Source organism: Cynoglossus semilaevis, chromosome 9, assembly GCF_000523025.1.
Source record: "Cynoglossus semilaevis isolate Cse_v1.0 chromosome 9, Cse_v1.0, whole genome shotgun sequence".
In the NCBI taxonomy this organism is placed as follows: domain Eukaryota; kingdom Metazoa; phylum Chordata; class Actinopteri; order Pleuronectiformes; family Cynoglossidae; genus Cynoglossus; species Cynoglossus semilaevis.
Window position 1 is genome coordinate 4,801,146 of NC_024315.1, and position 17,390 is coordinate 4,818,535.

Sequence of the window (17,390 nt, forward strand, 5' to 3'; positions counted from 1 at the left end):
ATCGTGAGGAAATGGCAGCTTAGGGCTGAAACTCCTTCATTGCTTCTGCCAAGGAGATGATATTTGGACGTGTTGCCTCGTCAATTATTGGAAACAAGACCACACAAATTTAGAAAAGCAGAACAGAACTGATAGTCATTATGTTATAAAACCAGGGATGCTGAAAAAAGTATCACACTGTGTACTGAGCCCTGAGTGTTTCTTTAGCCTGATCGTGAGTTTGGTCATCTGGCTGTACTGACTGCATATGTTCTCATGTTTCTGTCTCGTTCCTTGTTATCCTTTCCAGGGTACCAGGGGAGAGGTGGGTGGGCCGATGGTGAGGGCTAGTCATTGGGTAAGGATTGGAAAAAATCGTGGACAAATAACCATTAACACGTTGTGGTAAATTTAGTCAACAATTAACACGATCCTACAAGTATTTTAAACTGTGGGAGGAGGTTCCTATAGATCTGTGTCCTTGAGATTAGTCCTCAACACAGAAATGTCCACTCTTTGGGGAATTTAAGGCCTTATTCCTTTAAAGATTAAATTGTATTTTTTCATAAGGTTTTTTCCTTAACTTTATGTGTAAGTATTATTATTAATTAAAGCATCAGAAAAATTAATAAAAATGAATATTCAGTATATGTAATGTTTCGTGTATGTGTTTTTCTGTACTACATATACAAATATAGAATTTAAAAAATAATATAAAGAGTAGTTCTGGAAGTCAGACTACTGTATCTGCTCTGGGAATTACTTCTTGTTGTTGTTTCACTGCAAAGTTGCAATGCAGCTTCCAGAATCCAGGGCCTCCTGTTGCTTTATAGTAAATAATAAAGAGCATGTTGCTGTTACATCATAGCCTGACAGCTTGAAATTTGAACCTGAGAACCACAAGAGGTGGGACGTCCTAAAACGCAAAGATAAAAGGGAGTGGGTGAGTCTTGTCTGATCCTGTTTGTGTGAACCAGTTTGACTGGTGCCCAAGGCATTTCTACGAGAGAACTGTTGAAAAGTCGTTGCTGCTGTACCTGTGGCTGTATTTTCAGTCTACAGAACATTGTAGCACTCTAATGTATTACACTGAAACTTTACAGGTTAACAGGGTTCAGAGTTCCTGCGGAAGGAGTGACTTTTTACAGTAAGGTAAGTTACTGTTGGAGATCATTGGATTATCAACAGTACTTTAATGTTTGTGTTGTAATCTGAACTGGGTTTTATTTTTAATTTTCTTTTTAAGTCTCTTGTTACTGCTGGATTTATTTTGAGCCTCATGAAGCAAATTTGAATGGCCAGAGTGGTAAACAAATGGTCACTTAAATTCTTACGTCACATCAAAACTGCCAAGGGTGAAATAGCTCAGTGATCTGATACCTGTCTATTAGGAACTACTGTATTTAGATTATACAAATTCAACATTAAGAAATGAGCAGATTTGAGATTCAAATGAAATATAAAATTTTAAACACTGACAGGAGCTGAGCAACACATCCTGTCATTCCAGCCTGCACCTGTTTTTTATGCATTTTTGCCTCCACTCACACAATCACACTTGGTCAATGTAATAAGAAGAAAGGTAAAAGCTCACAGGTGAAAGCTCACAGGGCCACATTTGTGAAAATTACAGAACTAACACTGTTGTTTGATTGGAAAACATCTGACAAACAACAGTCATTTACCAGGTAGTAGTGGAGTCACTAAAGCTAACTTACTGAGTAAATGTGTCTCTAGGTTGTCAATGCAATTATTTACAGGTAGTTATTGTTCACACGCAAACAGGAAAAATACATCAACACCCCTAATCCAAGAGCATTTAATGACCTATAGGAAACCTTTTCATTTCCATTAGACACATTGACTGTTGACATTGATTTTTTTTTAAACCAAAGGTTGAGCAATATTATATTTGAAAGAAACTGACCATGTTTTTTTATTCCTTACCTTCACAGATGGAGGGTGTCTCTTTTCCACCACTGTCCAGGTTTGCCGTTTGTTGTGGCACACACGGCAACGAGATGACAGGTGTATATATGTATAGACACCTACAAAAACAGAAGGTAGAGAATATCACAGTAACTACTATACTGTCAAACCCTCGGGCTGTGGATGCTTGCAAAAGATACATAGACATAGATCTCAACCGCTGCTTCACAAATGCTTTGCTGTGGTGAGTGGAGAAACCTGTTTGATTAGTAACAAATTAGAAAATTAAGTAGACAAACAACTTAAACAGTCTGGCATTTTACCCAACTGAAACCCTTCCTTTGTACTGACGAAAATATCTTGTTTTCTTACATTGACCATATCTCTATCTGTGCCTTTGCAATCTAAACAGCACTTCCATTAACAACTTTTAAACGGTCTTTTATAATCTCTGGCTTTCAGCACTGCAATAACTGACTCATCACCCTACGAGCTGAGGCGAGCCCAGGAGATTGATGCTGAGGTTGGGCCCAAAGGAAGTGATGAAGCAGTGGATCTGTTGTGTGATCTCCACAACACCACTTCAAACATGGGCCTGTGTGTCATGTATAACAGTTCGGACTGCGTCGCAATGCATATTTTCAAACATTTAAAGGTATGTTCAGTGGTGCGTCAGAGGATTTTGGCTACCAACATGTTCTTGTTAAGATTCGTTATAAGTCTTAATTCATAGTTTTTGGTCTTGTTTAAAATAGGACAAACAGAAATATTATTGTGTTTAAAAAATATGATTATATGTAGAGAAAAAACAGATAGTGTTGGCATGGCGAACACAATTCTTGGGCTTGAGGTTCAACATACAAAAACATAAGACTGTAATTTCTCAGCCTGGGATCAGGCTGGCGATAAACGCACTTTCCTGTCGTTTCTCCTTAATGGAGATTCCCTGAGCACTGATTTTAAAATTGAAATTAAGTTATTGAGAAATACAAATGCATATTTGACGTGTATAACCACGCCTCTCTGGTGGTTTCGAAGAATCCCTTTTTAAACCGTGGCATCTAAACCGTCGCCACTCGTTTCAGCTCTACTTCATAAAGAGACCGAAAAGTCGCGTGTATTTCTAATAAGCCGTCGATTATTAGACGTGTTATTTGAGAAACGCAAAATACGACTAACAAGACGTTTTTACTTGGATTCCTCAAGTATTCTTGACTACATTTGGTGGCAGTTCAGTGTAAACTGAACATATTTCCCCTTCATTTACAATAGAAACGTCTGTTGAGAATTCACCCCACATTGTATTTTTCTTTTAATTTTCTGTGCGAAAGTTAAATCAATACAAAATAAATCATAAACATCGATACCTCCTATAGCTTGCATGAATAAAAAGGGAAGTATAACCCTCCTATGCAGCAAGCGTTGGTGGTATAGTGGTTAGCATAGCTGCCTTCCAAGCAGTTGACCCGGGTTCGATTCCCGGCCAACGCAGGATTTTTATTTTTCATTAAAAGGTCGTCAGCACATTTTGTTGTTTATTTATATTCTATCCTTAAATAAATACTATCGACATCAAGGCTTCACGTAACAGAAACACCTCCAATAGTCATAACAAAAGCACATAAAGTACATGTCAGGAACTACGATTGAGCTAATGAAAACGAGTAGGGATTTGATAACTAATTAATTCATTTAGTAACGTTGTAGGTTTTATCACTGCTTTTCAACCTAACTTTAGTTGTAGGTTTTATCACTGCTTTTCAACAATGTAAGAAGATCACAATAAAATTGTTCAAAAATAATGTTCAACTCGTCCCACAGCCCAAAACAAGCAAATTGAAAACAGGGTCAATATAATAAACTGAGCTGTCTAACCGGCCCAGCTCAAACTCTAGCTTTATTATCTGCTGATATAAACATTGTGAAAGTATGTTGTAAAATACCACTCTGCTTTGTTTACAGAGTAAGATAACATCTGTGCCTGTAAGAGCAATTTGTTCAGATGAACCCATCTCCGAGGGATACGCTCTGGATTCCGTTGGCAAACATGGCCTTTGTAAGTTTGTGAACATTCTTTTTAAATACTTTTTCTGGGTGGTTGAAGGTGAATTCAGTAAATCAGTGTTTGTTTCCTACAGCTTTAGAGGTTGGGCCTCAACCCAATGGTGTGGTCAGAGCCGATAATTTCAACGTGATTACGGAGGCATTTAATCACATAATAGAATGGCTGCAGCAGTTCAATTCAGGTTCGAAACAAATACAAACACACACCAAGTTCTTGGCACAAGAGTCACAAGAGGAAATTTAATTATTATTTTATAATGGCTTTAAACTGTGTGCCTTTGTTTTACTTAAATAATGACGAAACAAAAAAATCTGTTCTTTGTCCACAGGTGCTACTTTTGAAGGTGGGGTGGAAGACGTGTATAAGATGACAGAAAAAGTTGACTATCCACGCGATCTTAATACAAATGAAATTACTGCTGCCGTACACCCCCAGTTGCAGGTACAGTACAGAATATTTTGTAATGACCTGAGATCATTCCTGTCATATTCAGTTTCAGTCGACAATAGTTGTTAGAATGCAGTTAATCATCAAATACAACCTAAACTCCAGCCAAAAAAACAAAAACAAAAAAAAACATTGACCAAGGAGTTCCAGTTGGACATAAAAACATGAAATGTCATATCTACCTTCACACACACGTCCCCAGTGCCTCCTTGACAGTGGTCTCTTGTCTTCCGTCAGGATAATGACTTCAAGCTCCTCCGAACGGGTGACCCCATTTTTCTGTCATTCGATGGTGAGACTCTGAGGCACAAAGGAAGAGAACTCTACCCTTTCTTTGTCAATGAATGTGCCTACTATGAGAAGAAAGTAGCCTTCATTCTGGGAGAAAAGGTCACCGTGGCCTTTCCATCTATATCTGTGACGAAGAACTGAAGAAGATTAAGATCATCAATACTTAATGTAAAAACTCTGTATGATTCTTTGAAATACCTCAAATGACTGATGACTTGAAACATAAAACTGTGACAGTGTAATGGAGGAGCAGTGATGCCAAATAATACTGAGAAGCAGTTTTTATTTAAATCCTCAAGTACTGATTACTGTTGTGGTTACTTTTGATGATGGGAATTATATTATCATTTCTTTTATTTTGCAAAGATCAATTTAAACAAAAAGACACATTTCTAATCCCAAATATCAACAGGTAAGATAGATATAAAAGTTTTGATTTTACTGTACTAATAATTTTAATAAATACAGTTAAAAACAACTTGCTATGTCATTTTTATATATTTGAATGACTTAATATTAAGCTCTAAACAAAATCACAATGCATTCATAGATATTTACTTATAAATAAGTGTGAAAACGCAAAGTGGTTGTTTACATTTTTAGTAAATAACATTTAATCCACACATACCACAGATAGAAACAAACCATTTCCACAGGAGTTTTAAATCTCAAATTAGAAGGCATTTGTAGTAAAAACTACACTTTACGAAAAGGCAAAAATCAAAGAGAAATATAAAATATATTGTGTAACTTTTCTCATGCATTGGTAGAGAAGAATAATCTTAAATATGAAGGTTTTTTGTCACAGTGCATCTTTACCATTGATTTAAGAGCAATTTGCTAAGCAGCTTTGAAAGCAAGGTGGCAATTCAAAAGAAGGCAAACAGGTTTCACTACACTACAACACAGTTTAAACCTACGTATAACAATGAAATACTCCCCATGTCTAGGTGGGTGTTGAAATGTACTTGTTCTGGTTAAGAAGTAAGAGAAAGTTTAAAAACCCAAAGTAAAATAGAAAACTCAGATAAGACGTCCATGTAAATAACCTTTTAGGACATTTTGCAGTCATATAAACAAAATTAGTCTCTCTTTCTTTTTTTAAATAATAAGGACGTGTATGGACATCCTCAGACAGCCGTGTTCCTCTACAGTTACACACACAAATCTGTCTCTAAGTAAAATTCCTCCAGAAGAACTATGACCAGGAATAAGAAGTTTTATCTGGAAGAATGTGTTTTTCCAGTTGCCAGATACTTTTTTGGCACCAAATATAATGCATTTAGGTCAAAGCTTATGATATGCTGTAGCAGAACTTACAAAAACTATGATTTTACTCTCAACTGATTTCAACATTTTAGATACAGGTGTTTATTTAGTTGTCTTGCTAAAATACATTCATTATATTTTAGTTAAAAATGTTTTGTACATTACTGCTACCTGGTGGACTAGAGGGGAATAGCTTTTATCCACTTCAAACTCGGATCAAACCAATCTAGATCTTTACTGGTCTCACCATGACCCACACAACCATAGATTCATCAGAATCCCTTTGAAAGAAAACTTTAACCCTACAATTCCTGGTTAGCCTGAAGTGAAAACAAACCTGTTTTATGCGACTCTATACGCGATTATTCGGGTGTAGTTTTTGCGGTGACTCTTGGCTGCCCATAGGAAGAGAGCAGCTGCCATCATCTGCAGAGGGAAGGAGATGAGGGCGAGGTAGAGGGACCAGCCCAGAGAGCTCTCCACTCCCCCTGGTGGTTTAGAATATTGGTGGAGCAAATCCACACCAGCTAGGAAACAGCTGACTGTTCCCAGTGAACATAGACCTGAAAATAATAAAAGAGGACAAAAAGAGCACCTGGTCAAAACTGCAGCTGGATGCCTTTGGTTTTTTTATTGGACCTATAACCAAAAGATAATAAATCGTGTGGCATTTCTATGCACAAAGACATTCAGTCAACAAAATAAGGAAGGGACATCACCTCTTTATGCATTTCAAAGAACAAACATTTACTCAACATTCTTCCAAAAAAAACCCCGTGCTTATCATTGTTTGTTAACACTGACTGTAAACAGATCAAACGCTCAGCCATTAACTAACACTGTTGGAGCAAGGACATTTATTGTGGGTTACAATTAACACTGTCTTGCCTGAGGTAATGTTACACCTGGAAGACAAAGGAAATCCCAGAGAGCTAAATTGTTAACCATACAACCTTCATTTATGATTTGGCTCAGAAAAAAAACCTGAAGCTGAAGCATTTAAGGACAATTGAATTACTTACTCAAAAACAAACAGCAGTTACACATGCTATACTTTTTATGAATATACATTTTATATATATATATATATATATATATATATAAAAGAGTGGGATTGTGGGCTGTCTTCACAATGAACACATCTGCAGAAGATCTGCAGAGTTTGGTGGTTGTTGTTGTTAAGACAAGAGAAAACAAACCCCAGCTCATTTGCTTTTCAAATGTACATATTAGGTAAATACACCAACTGACATGGATATGTATGTTTGTAAACCCTCATTGTGATGGCTGATATTTCAATTAATGTCCACACATTGTGTTGCTCAGTTTTATATTGTAGAGAAACATAGGTCAAAACCCCATGGTTGAACAATCTTAACTTAAATCAAATTATGGTTAAATAAATAAATAAATACAATTTCATTCAAACAAGAAACATATTTTCACTCACCTGCAAGAAGGTGAAGCACTCCCACGCCAAAGGTGGGAGTGAAGCTGCGACACAGGCAGGCACAGACCCCCACCAGGCCGCTGAGGAACACTAAGGCCAGAGATACCAAAGGCAGAAGAAACTGGGATCTCCACAGATCTGCAGAAACCAAACACATGATAACAGTCCAACAACACTTCACACTGTTGGAGAAAAATGTCTGAGAATGTCTGCATGTTTGAGAAAAGGCAACATTTAATACATGAAACAGCTTATTAGATACAGCAGACTTACATGTTCTCAAAAGATCTTCATTGTTCTGGGTTGCATCATACTTGTACTTGGGGATGAACTGCTGAGGAAGAGTGAAGCTCACACACTGAGTCTCCAGTTTGGGATCTAAAGACATGTGAGTTGTGATTATATTCAACTGCTTCAGCAACAACAGAAAACTGCAAAAATGGTATCAGCAAGTCATGCACACAAACTCATGCACTCAAATGAATTGCTATTGATGAATCTCTAGTCAGTCACTCTAGAAGTAGAGTGAAGTGATACACCTCCAACAACATTAGAACAATGTTTAAATTCAATTAAAGAAATGAAATGCCTTTTTCCTGAAGTGGCCCCGACATTAGAAAATCATACCTGGTTCTTTGTACCACGGTGACTCGCTGGGTACCTGAATGCACCTCCACCACAGGCCAAGAGTGCCGTTAAGCACGTACATGGACTCACTGTAAGTCTTCTCATCGAACTCTCCATTAATGAAGTCTTCTCTCAGCTTGGACACGTTGCTGCCGTCTTGTTTAATCGGTGGCCCGCTGTACTGGTACCAGTGCTGAGTGCCCACGGCCACAGACAAGTACACTGTGGCCAAAAGACTCAGCACTGAACCGATGACCAGAGCTGTGGCGTACCGATTATCAACCATGATGGACAGCAGAACAGCTCGGCTAAACAATATGACACTGAATTCTACTCTGACCAGACCAGTCTAATAATGGTGTTTCCGCTTTGTTTTCAGGCACCACAGCATGTCTGGTAACTTCTGCTCCCCTCCACTTTACCGTATTTGATTATTTACTTCAGTCCTGCATCCTGAGCCCCAGCCGGAGAAGCTCACAACCTATAACAAACAGACCACAGTGTTACACTGAAATTTTCCAAAAATATCTCCCACAGTCTGGGAATAAAAATACTTCATAACAGTAATCTTAATTCACAGGCATATATTAATATTAACAATTTCACCAGACTACTCAAAACACAAGGCAGCTTCCTTAGCTTTGAGGTTAGCATGTTATAGCTAGCTGAGGCTCATCGTCGCGGTATTTACTGCATACTGCTAAAACACATACATTTATGGAAACTTAAATGCATCCATCCAATGTTTTAATTTTACATACTCGCTAACCATATCGCGAAAAGAATGGAATAAAATAACCAAAACACCAGAAATGACAAAAGCTAACCTTTGTTTTATATGTATTGCCCCAGTAGGTGTGCTCTTCTTCTTGCGTCTGGCTACCTGTCAGTCAAGATCTTCACAGCCACCTACTGGAGCAAAACTAGCACCGCAGAAGCGTGAAATTAAAAAAAAACAAAAAGTTTTCCTCGTTTCTTAGAATACTCAAATATTGACTTTAATTCTAGAATTCTTAGAATAATTCTAATAATCAAAGAACCTGAATTCTGAATTTAAAGAGATAATAAAAAATGGTCAGAAATACTTACACTGACACAAAATGGAGAGCATGCTATGAGAATTCTGAACATACAACCTGGAGCTCTATGATTGTGAAAGATGTGACATGGTAGATATAAAAAATATAAAGGCATAGAATTAGAAACGATTAAAAAAAGTCAGTCAATCATTTTCTTCTTAAAATCTTAAAAATAGGCAAATAACCTTTAATATGTAATATGATTATTAAAATGAAAGACAAAGGATACACAGTGTTAGAACACAGTTTTTCCACACACACATACACACACAAAAAAAAATCAAAATACATTCAAAACACAAACTTTACCGTTGGCTCTTTAATCAATAAAAGTCCCATTTCAATATTGAAATCCAGTTGAGGTAGAGAAACCAAAAATTACTGACAGAGTAAAACACAACATTTAAGGAGTGCTTATTTAATTTTATACCACAATGATTTCTCTCATAACCCCAACATAATCCCCTTATCAAACAGGCTCCAGGACTGTTTGTAGTTTGGAAGGACTGTTGCATTTATGATTGGACTGTCTGTGAACTCCACAGTACATGGCCCTGAGCTGCATGGAGCGTTTTCCAGCTCCAGTACGGTCAAATTGTTTGGTACTGCAGTGCTGAGAAGGTGGGCCGGAACAAAAAGTGTCACCTGAGGCCCACGAGCCGGCCAGTAACGCCCCAAATTGAAGCCATTAATCCAGATCTGGCCCTGGAAAAAACACACATATTTGGAATTTAAGGCTTAATATATACTTTTTTATTACTATTATTTTACTTGTATGAACTCTGTTAGGAGAAATCATCCAATCACATAACACTGCAGAAACCGAGAGTGTTTAGCTAGAGTAACATCATAACCTAGATTTATAGAACATGCAAAATAAACAACAAAAAAAGGTCACATGCCTTTCTCCAGCTGGGCAGTTTGATGTAGGTGTCCTGTGGGAGGTCTGGGATGCCGTCAGGGATGATGAAGCTTCCTCTGTAAAAGGTTGGTAGAGAAAGAGCAGCTGGCTGAGGAGGGTCTTCTGGTGCAGCCCCATCTTCGTCGATGATTCCCTGGTTAATCGCCTCATCTATACTGAGACTATACATGGTCCAGTCTGTGAGCACGTACTCTCCGAGGGTCAGGTTAGTCACCAAGCCCTGTGATGCCGCACCAAAAAAATCAAATCAACATTTCACAGAAAAGAGAAAAGAAATCAGAAAATTGTCATTAGCCGAATCTGAAAATAATGCAACCTTGAAGTCGTTGATGTCTTTTCCATAGTTGATTCGTCCCATGTTCTCCACCAGAATGTCCAGCTGACTGCCGGCGTTCCCAGTCACATTAATGGACAGGACTTTGTTTCTTTCTAGAATTCCTACGGCCACCTGTAGAGAAAAAAACAAAAACAAATATATATTCTATCGGTGGACTGGACTTAAGAGTGGAGACACAGATCAGAATAATATGAGACATAAAGTAACGGGCAGTTCTGACATTTCTAATTAATCTTTTTCAAAGACTTTGCAAACTCAAAATAAACCCACGAGTGGGACCAAACACGCATTTAACGCAAACTCACCCCATTTATAGACACATAAGCTCTATCATGAACTCCATTCAGAGGGGATGAGAGTGGAATCGGTGTGATACAGGCAAGAGGTAGAAATGTTCTGTACAGCACAAATCCAAAGGCCTAATCAGCAGCAAGGTGGGAATATAAACAATATAGTCATGCAAATTGTTTGAAATATACATTTTTATGAAGTTAAAAATATAATAGTAAGAAAAACATAAAACAATACCTGGTTCAAATCAAGAAATGTCAGAGGATACTTGCTTTTGACCGGACCAGACAGAGACAGTTTATCCAAGGCATCTGTTATTGTCTGGAGCTGCAGGGGAACAGAGTCAGCTTCTTTATTATTATTATTATTAATAATAATAAATAATCAAGTAAATAACAGAATAACAATAAAGAAGGAAAAAGATTAATATCCTAAAATGCAGACAATGAGCAAATAAGCCTCTACCTTCTTCATGGTCACAGAACCATATGCATATTTTGGAGTGGATGGTGGCATTGGTCCCTCTGGTATCTTCCGGTACTGTTATGTCATAAAGAAAGATGTGGTGATTTACTTTATGCTCTGTGGTGAACTGAAGCGACCATAGACATGGGAGTCCACAGAAGAACATGTACCTTTTTAATCACTTCTCTGACGGCGTAGTACTTCTCTGTGAGGTCTCCTGCTTCTGAGAGGGGAGCATTGAAGTCGTAGCTGGTGGGCTGTGGTGCGTAAGGTGTATTCGCACCTGAGGGTTTGATAAGGCCAATTTGAGAACATTCAGTTTTGTCATTGTTTACATAGCTGAGCTGAGCTAAACAAGTTGTGCAAGGGAACTCACCGTTCCAGTATCCAAAAGTTGTTCCTCCTATAAACATGTACCTTTGAAGATAAACAGTCCAGTTATTAACACAGAATATGACACGCCTCATTGTCAGGATGTCATACTGTTATACAGGATGACATTTGTTTGTTTTTTCATGGGCTGGTGAGGTTACAGTACAAGCTGTACTAATACACACACACACAAACATATCTGCCCTGTACTTTACACATTGGTCTATTAGCACTAACATGTTGACGTTTGCTCCCATGGCCAGAATTGTGTTCAGTGACTTGGTCAGTTGACTGGTGGCAACTACAGAGTGAGGCCAGCCCCAGTGATCCAGCCAGCCAGTGTAGAATTCAGAGTTGATCTAAAAAAATGGCAGAAACATCAATTATCAAAAATATGACTCATGATTAATCATGACTAATTGTGATTATAATGAATCATGATTAATGGAGATAAATCAGCATTCCTAAATATGACAAAAAACAGTCTGTATATTCCTGGAACAGAAAGACAAAAAACAACAGGTTTGTATGTGTTTTTTCAGCTTCAGGTGCTTTCCCCCCCAGACTGTGTGTTGGAGCTATGATAAGTGAATGGACGGTGGAATTATTGGATGCACAGTCCATGCATTAAAATGCATGACACATTGGATTACTTTCACAAATGAATTACAGAGATCCACACAGTCATTTAAACAGCCCTAACTGTAAGAGTGTCTCCCTCTCTCAAGAATTTGAATACTCACCAGAGGTCCATGAGGTTCAGCGTATCTCTGTACTGCAAAGCCAGCGGAGATATTTCCATCTGGAAGGGAAAAAAAATATGGGCATGTATCACTGTCCAAGGACTATCAAGGAATTACATCTGGAGTGAAAGGGTTTTTTAGTGAAATACATACTTGGCCCAAAGTCCACGGTGGCATAGACATCCTGTATTGTTCCACATTTGAGGTAGCTTATGCCGCCGCCGTCTGTGGTGAACAGCACCACATCATTTCCAAGGTAGGACCTGAACAGTTTGGTCAGGTGTCGCAGATAGTTGTAATCACAAGCAAAGTAACTGCCGTATTCATTCTCTACCTGTCATTTTAAGACGTATTAGAAGAAAGGGATTATTTTCTACATGTGTAAAAAAAATGCTCCAGTTCTGCAGAAACAACAGCTCACCTGTACAGAGATGATGGGACCACCACTCTGATACAGATACGGTTTGACCCTGGGCAACAACTTCCCCATCCACCTGTCCACTGCTGCGAGGTAATCTGAAAAACACAAGTGTGTTTTAGAAGTTTGTGTCATATAGAAATATGAGAAAACTACAGTACTCTGTTGGACTTCTATTATCACCTGGATCTGAGGACCGCAGTACAATGTTTTTCTTCTTGAGAAGCCAGGCAGGCAGGCCTCCCTGCCCAACAATATTAGGACAAACAATAACACCATCTTCTATTTTTGTTTGATTGTAAATGTTGTAATATATGCAAATCAAAAAAATACAAACATGGCAATTACAAGGAAACAGACACAAAGCAAAAAAAATGATTTTTATCCATAGCCACACTAACTCTTCAAACATGGGAAGAGAAGAAACGACTGAATCCTTGTAACACAGACACTGTTCGAAACAATTTTTTTTATCATAGTGCCGAACTTACCATGTCCCACTCACTGCACACATAAGGTCCAGGCCGAAGGATGACAAGTAGACCAATGTCATTGGCCAGCTGAAGGAAATGTTCGAAATCCCTGTCTCCTTCAAAATTGTAAACTCCAGGTGACTCCTCATGAAAGTTCCATGGAATGTACCTTTAAGTTGAACAAATTGTCAGTATCACATAAAAAAAGGGATTTCCCTAAAATGCTCATGTTGTAAGTGTTGACATTTTGACACACACACTATGAAGGTTGCATGGCTGAAAACACGAGGAACAAAGTCATGACTTGGAAAATAAAAAAAAAGATAAACCTACGTCTGGATGGCATTCAATCCCGCCATGTACATCTTCAACAGTCGATCTTTCCAGTAGATCCTAGGAATCCTGAAGTAATGGATGCTTCCGGATATGTAACGAAAAACGTCCCCATCTTTCCGAAAGCAGTCATTCTGGTAATCGATGCTGAATGAGCGGGATACACTTAGCTAAATAATAATAAAAAAAACAAAACACAAAAAACAACACGTCAGCGTTTATACATTGTCATATTGTGTCAGACAGCTGACATTTCAGCTGATCACGGGACGTGTCACACCTAAATGTGGTGTGGTGAGTGTCTGTTGTAGGCTGTGAATATTTTGGGTAACTGTTTTTTTAATTTGTCTGCCAGTCTAATTGCCTACTTTTGAACCAATTTGGATAACACAGATTACAAGTCCAGCACCCACACATTTGTGTAGATATTTCACATAAAATGTCTGTTTCATCACATATTTTATGGTAAGTATCAAAGTGAATATATTTAAATAAAAATACTGAAGGCAGACAGTTTAAAAACTATGATAAATATCGTGATCTTTGTAATATTCGTTTCTTTGTTTCCTTAAAATAACCACTAACGCTACATCCTGAAAATTTAGTTTCATCTTTCGTTTCATTTTAATGTTCTTTATTAGAAAGTACCAAAGGCACTTGTCGTTTTAATGTGTATTTGGCTACCTCTCCATTAGTTAATACTACGCCGATACTACGTTTGAAACATCATTCAAGTGACTTTCGGGGGAATTTGGATTGAAATACATCAGTGGCTGCATGTACTACACCTGCCACACTGATTTGAAGAAAATATAATGTAAAGCTCAGCAGTACTCACTGATTGTCCAAACAGCAGCAGCAATGGTAGCAACAGCAGTATTGTGTTTCCAGCTCTGAGCAGACACATGTTGAAGCTCCTCCGTGCGGCATGTACTCTGGTTTCAGGAACAGAGTCTAACTAATGTTGTTTTTTTCTCATATGTGACACTGCTACCGGTACACTGTTATCCACAGAACTTCCGTACGGTGTTTGGGTTACGGAAGTGAAGTCATGTGATTTCTTCACATTGTCGCGTAGGGTCAATTTTCCATCGCTAGGTGTCAGTATTGAAAAGCGTCGGTTTAAAACGTATATACAAACAGAACATTGATATACTGAACATTACATTACATTTAGCAGACGTGTTCATCCAAAGCGAATTACAATTTGGGGAATATATACAGATACAGAATCTACTTTTTAACTCCAATTTTACACTTAGCACTTAGTGGAAAGTTTTACTATAGTTTGATCTGGTTTCCTTGTCTTCGATACCTTCGTTTGAAAGGTATTTTGTTTGAATTTAAAAAAGCTATCAGTTCCTTGTTAGTTTAGACACTACTCGTACACATTATATTTAGCTGAGGGCTTATCATTGTTATCGTCGTTGTAGTGCACATACGCAAAAAAACACCCGTTAAACTTTATCGTATTAGTTATTTAAGAATACGGTAATAATACCCAAAGTCAGTCTATAACTAAAACGTACGCATGCATTTTCTCTTCCAAGCCGAAAGAGGGTGATATTGCCCTCATATAGTTGTTTACTTCCGGTTAGCATAGGCCACACGTGGGTAAAGGAGTTCTTCGGAGTACAGCGTTGCTATCACTCGGCTGCCATGTCGAAAAGAAAAAGAGAAAAATTGCATCACTCGCAACAGCCCACATGTCGAAAAGAAAAAGAGAAAAATTGGATGAAAAGGCCGTCTCTGAAGCAGGAGACATGGAGACAGATAAAGTCCAGGATCCTCCGCCGGAGACCAGACGGACTCGCAGCGGCCGCACTGTGCGTCCTCCTGTAGCACAGTTGGAATCTAAGAAACCGGCGACGACTTCCACCCGAAGAACCAGGAGGTCTGTGCTCCAGGAACTGCCTGTAGAGCAGGAGAACACCGACAAGCCTGAGCAAAAACTCGAAATCTGTCCTGAGGAGAATTCGGAGATTTCCAGTGAACCGGTGCCAGAGCAGACTGAGAGAATTGAGAGTACTGACGCTGGGGACGTTGATCAGTCCAGTTCACCAGATCCATCTGCACCAGCATCTAGGGATACCGCAGAAAAGGTGCCAGGAAAGGATAAACCACGTCTGGGTCAAAGTGCGAAACAGAATCCAGTTATTCCACTGGGAAAGCCAAAGTCAGGAAGAGTGTGGAAGAACCGCAACAAGCAGAGGTGAAGAAAACAATCCAGCGGTCAATGTTTCTGTTTGTATCCCATCTGTTTCATTTACAGGTTTAATGAAAAGCAATATTTTGGCTTACGCTACTGTCAGTAGCATTTGGGCTTTAGTAGCAAATGCTGGTGAAGTTGGGCGTTGACCTTAAATTTCCACCACTTCTAATTTCGCGTCATTAATGTTAATACTAAACAACTGTATGGTAAACTACTGGGTCTCAACTTATTTTACCCAGCATCCATGATTGCATGGGTTGTCAACAACCCCATTGTCTCAGGTTGGTTACTGAACCTAGTTTTTCAGTATTTAAAATGCTGCTAAAATATACGTAGATCATCAACAGCCATGTGTAAAAGAAAGACAATAAATAAACCCTTGATGTTTAATCACATCGCCTAATTGGTCCGTGATGAGTTAAGTCGGATTAAAAAGGGCATGTTGGCACAGAGGTAATACTGTATGATGGGCACACATAGTTAATGTGTTGTTTATTTATTGCTGCTCTGCAGGTTCTCTGCCCTGCTGAGAGATAAGCCACTGTGCTCCTCCTGGGACAAGAAAATGAAGGCCAAGCAAGAGAAGCAGCTGGTGAAACAGTTTGCTTTGCAGCTGACGGAGGAGAAAGCAAAACAGAAGGAGGTGAGTAAAATTTATTCAAACAAAAAAAAATCATGAAACACTATGGTGAGTCAGGCCTTTGATATGTACGATTTTTCTTTAACAGGAAAAGAGAAAGCGGAGAGAAGACAACTTAAAACGGCGAGCAGAGAACGAACGTAAAGCAGAAATTGTGCAAGTGGTACGAGAACTCTGTCCTACAAATGAATTTACCCAAGGCAGTGTTTTTACTTCTGAATCGGATCTAAACTTCAGGATTGTAAAAATAGATTATTTTCATTATCAAATTATTATTTGGTGAAAAGGGTTTAAAAAAGGCTATTTGTTTTTATTGTACAACCAAATGTAGACTTTAACTGTCAAAATGAAGTTTTTACTTTTGTAAAAGTAAAAGAACACTGTTGATTTTGAACAAACCTAAATATATTGGACTGAGTCAGTGGTGACATTACATTAAAATAAGAGGCTAACAGAGTTTGTCAACAGTCTTGGCTGATTGAATTTCTTTAAATCACAGTTTCTACAAAACCAACTGTGATATCAAAGTCAAAAATATCCATCCACCAAACACTGCGGTATAAACAAGCATCACATAGATTTAAAAACAGCAATGTAAATGTGCAGAATCTCGAGTAACGCAATCACTTGTTTGTTTTTCTCCCTGTCTGTCGCCCTTTTCTGTCACAGATCAAAAACACAACAAAGATCAAGAGGATGAAGAAGAAACAGCTGAGGAAGATCGAGAAGAGAGACACGCTGGCTATGCTGCAGAAGACACAGAAGCAGAACTCCAAAACCAAAGGGCAAAAAAGCAACACTGGCAAAGAGCTGACGTGAAGACTGAAAATAAACACATCTGTACACGAAAAAGTCTGAATATATTATGCCTTAATTTGTGGTTTTCAGCTGTAACAGTCAGGGATGATTGAGAATTTTGTTGTAAAACCAGGATTAACGACCAAAAGTTATATGTTTTGTAATTCAAGAGTTTGTGTGTCAGTAAAACAACACGTTTCACCAACTTTATTTCACTGCTTTTACTCACAAAAACACAACTTTCAGAAGA

At 38.3% G+C, this 17,390-nt stretch overlaps 4 protein-coding genes and 1 non-coding gene across 6 annotated transcripts; 3 read left to right on the forward strand and 2 right to left on the reverse strand.

The window, feature by feature from the left end:
- The first annotated feature begins 925 nt into the window (after positions 1-925).
- Positions 926-5,189, forward strand: LOC103383512 (N-acyl-aromatic-L-amino acid amidohydrolase (carboxylate-forming) A-like). Its single transcript, XM_008316652.3, has 7 exons — positions 926-1,131; positions 1,935-2,152; positions 2,371-2,563; positions 3,871-3,964; positions 4,047-4,154; positions 4,302-4,414; positions 4,658-5,189. The coding sequence occupies exons 2-7, from the start codon at positions 1,935-1,937 to the stop codon at positions 4,850-4,852; spliced, it is 921 nt and encodes a 306-aa protein (XP_008314874.1). The 5' UTR covers positions 926-1,131; the 3' UTR covers positions 4,853-5,189.
- On the forward strand, positions 3,328-3,399 carry trnag-ucc (transfer RNA glycine (anticodon UCC)). The gene has a single exon. It is a non-coding gene; the product is annotated as a tRNA-Gly (tRNA).
- Positions 5,190-5,298: 109 nt separating the features above from the next.
- Positions 5,299-9,036, reverse strand: cldnd1b (claudin domain containing 1b). The gene is made up of 5 exons (XM_008316653.3): positions 8,885-9,036; positions 8,058-8,538; positions 7,704-7,808; positions 7,431-7,568; positions 5,299-6,543 (listed from the first exon to the last, which is right to left on the reverse strand). The coding sequence occupies exons 2-5, from the start codon at positions 8,341-8,343 to the stop codon at positions 6,323-6,325; spliced, it is 750 nt and encodes a 249-aa protein (XP_008314875.1). The 5' UTR covers positions 8,344-8,538; positions 8,885-9,036; the 3' UTR covers positions 5,299-6,322.
- Positions 9,037-9,286: 250 nt separating this feature from the next.
- Positions 9,287-14,543, reverse strand: glb1 (galactosidase, beta 1). The gene is made up of 16 exons (XM_008316656.3): positions 14,329-14,543; positions 13,491-13,660; positions 13,176-13,326; positions 12,868-12,928; positions 12,688-12,782; positions 12,420-12,600; positions 12,267-12,325; positions 11,761-11,882; positions 11,528-11,568; positions 11,322-11,434; positions 11,152-11,226; positions 10,924-11,013; positions 10,701-10,814; positions 10,375-10,506; positions 10,039-10,278; positions 9,287-9,841 (listed from the first exon to the last, which is right to left on the reverse strand). Exons 1-16 carry the CDS (start codon positions 14,395-14,397, stop codon positions 9,581-9,583), a joined length of 1,974 nt encoding a protein of 657 aa, XP_008314878.1. The 5' UTR covers positions 14,398-14,543; the 3' UTR covers positions 9,287-9,580.
- Positions 14,544-14,984: 441 nt separating this feature from the next.
- ccdc86 (coiled-coil domain containing 86) lies at positions 14,985-17,345 on the forward strand. 2 transcript variants are annotated; one of them, XM_025058399.1, is made up of 5 exons: positions 14,985-15,134; positions 15,177-15,702; positions 16,216-16,345; positions 16,431-16,505; positions 17,012-17,345. In XM_025058399.1, exons 2-5 carry the CDS (start codon positions 15,197-15,199, stop codon positions 17,159-17,161), a joined length of 861 nt encoding a protein of 286 aa, XP_024914167.1. In that variant the 5' UTR covers positions 14,985-15,134; positions 15,177-15,196; the 3' UTR covers positions 17,162-17,345. The 2 variants fall into 2 exon arrangements, with proteins under 2 accessions (XP_024914167.1, XP_008314877.1); XM_008316655.3 differs by having other exon boundaries at positions 15,033-15,149; positions 15,197-15,702.
- The last annotated feature ends 45 nt before the right edge of the window (positions 17,346-17,390 follow it).

Bases quoted from the DNA above. Each gene is read 5' to 3' on its own strand.
- LOC103383512 (XM_008316652.3), top strand. From the start codon at position 1,935: ATGGAGGGTGTCTCTTTTCCACCACTGTCCAGGTTTGCCGTTTGTTGT. The intron at 2,153-2,370 runs GTGAGTGGAGAA...TCTGGCTTTCAG, and splicing joins TTCACAAATGCTTTGCTGTG to CACTGCAATAACTGACTCAT. The intron at 4,155-4,301 runs GTTCGAAACAAA...CTTTGTCCACAG, and splicing joins GCTGCAGCAGTTCAATTCAG to GTGCTACTTTTGAAGGTGGG.
- cldnd1b (XM_008316653.3), bottom strand. From the start codon at position 8,343: ATGGTTGATAATCGGTACGCCACAGCTCTGGTCATCGGTTCAGTGCTG. The intron at 7,569-7,703 runs GTAAGTCTGCTG...TGGTTTCTGCAG, and splicing joins TGAAGATCTTTTGAGAACAT to ATCTGTGGAGATCCCAGTTT. The intron at 6,544-7,430 runs GTGAGTGAAAAT...TATTATTTTCAG, and splicing joins AGTGCTTCACCTTCTTGCAG to GTCTATGTTCACTGGGAACA.
- glb1 (XM_008316656.3), bottom strand. From the start codon at position 14,397: ATGTGTCTGCTCAGAGCTGGAAACACAATACTGCTGTTGCTACCATTG. The intron at 10,815-10,923 runs GTATTGTTTTAT...GCTGCTGATTAG, and splicing joins CATTTCTTGATTTGAACCAG to GCCTTTGGATTTGTGCTGTA. The intron at 9,842-10,038 runs GCATGTGACCTT...TGTTTTTTCCAG, and splicing joins AACTGCCCAGCTGGAGAAAG to GGCCAGATCTGGATTAATGG.
- ccdc86 (XM_025058399.1), top strand. From the start codon at position 15,197: ATGTCGAAAAGAAAAAGAGAAAAATTGGATGAAAAGGCCGTCTCTGAA. The intron at 15,703-16,215 runs GTGAAGAAAACA...GCTGCTCTGCAG, and splicing joins AAGAACCGCAACAAGCAGAG to GTTCTCTGCCCTGCTGAGAG. The intron at 16,506-17,011 runs GTACGAGAACTC...TTTCTGTCACAG, and splicing joins AAGCAGAAATTGTGCAAGTG to ATCAAAAACACAACAAAGAT.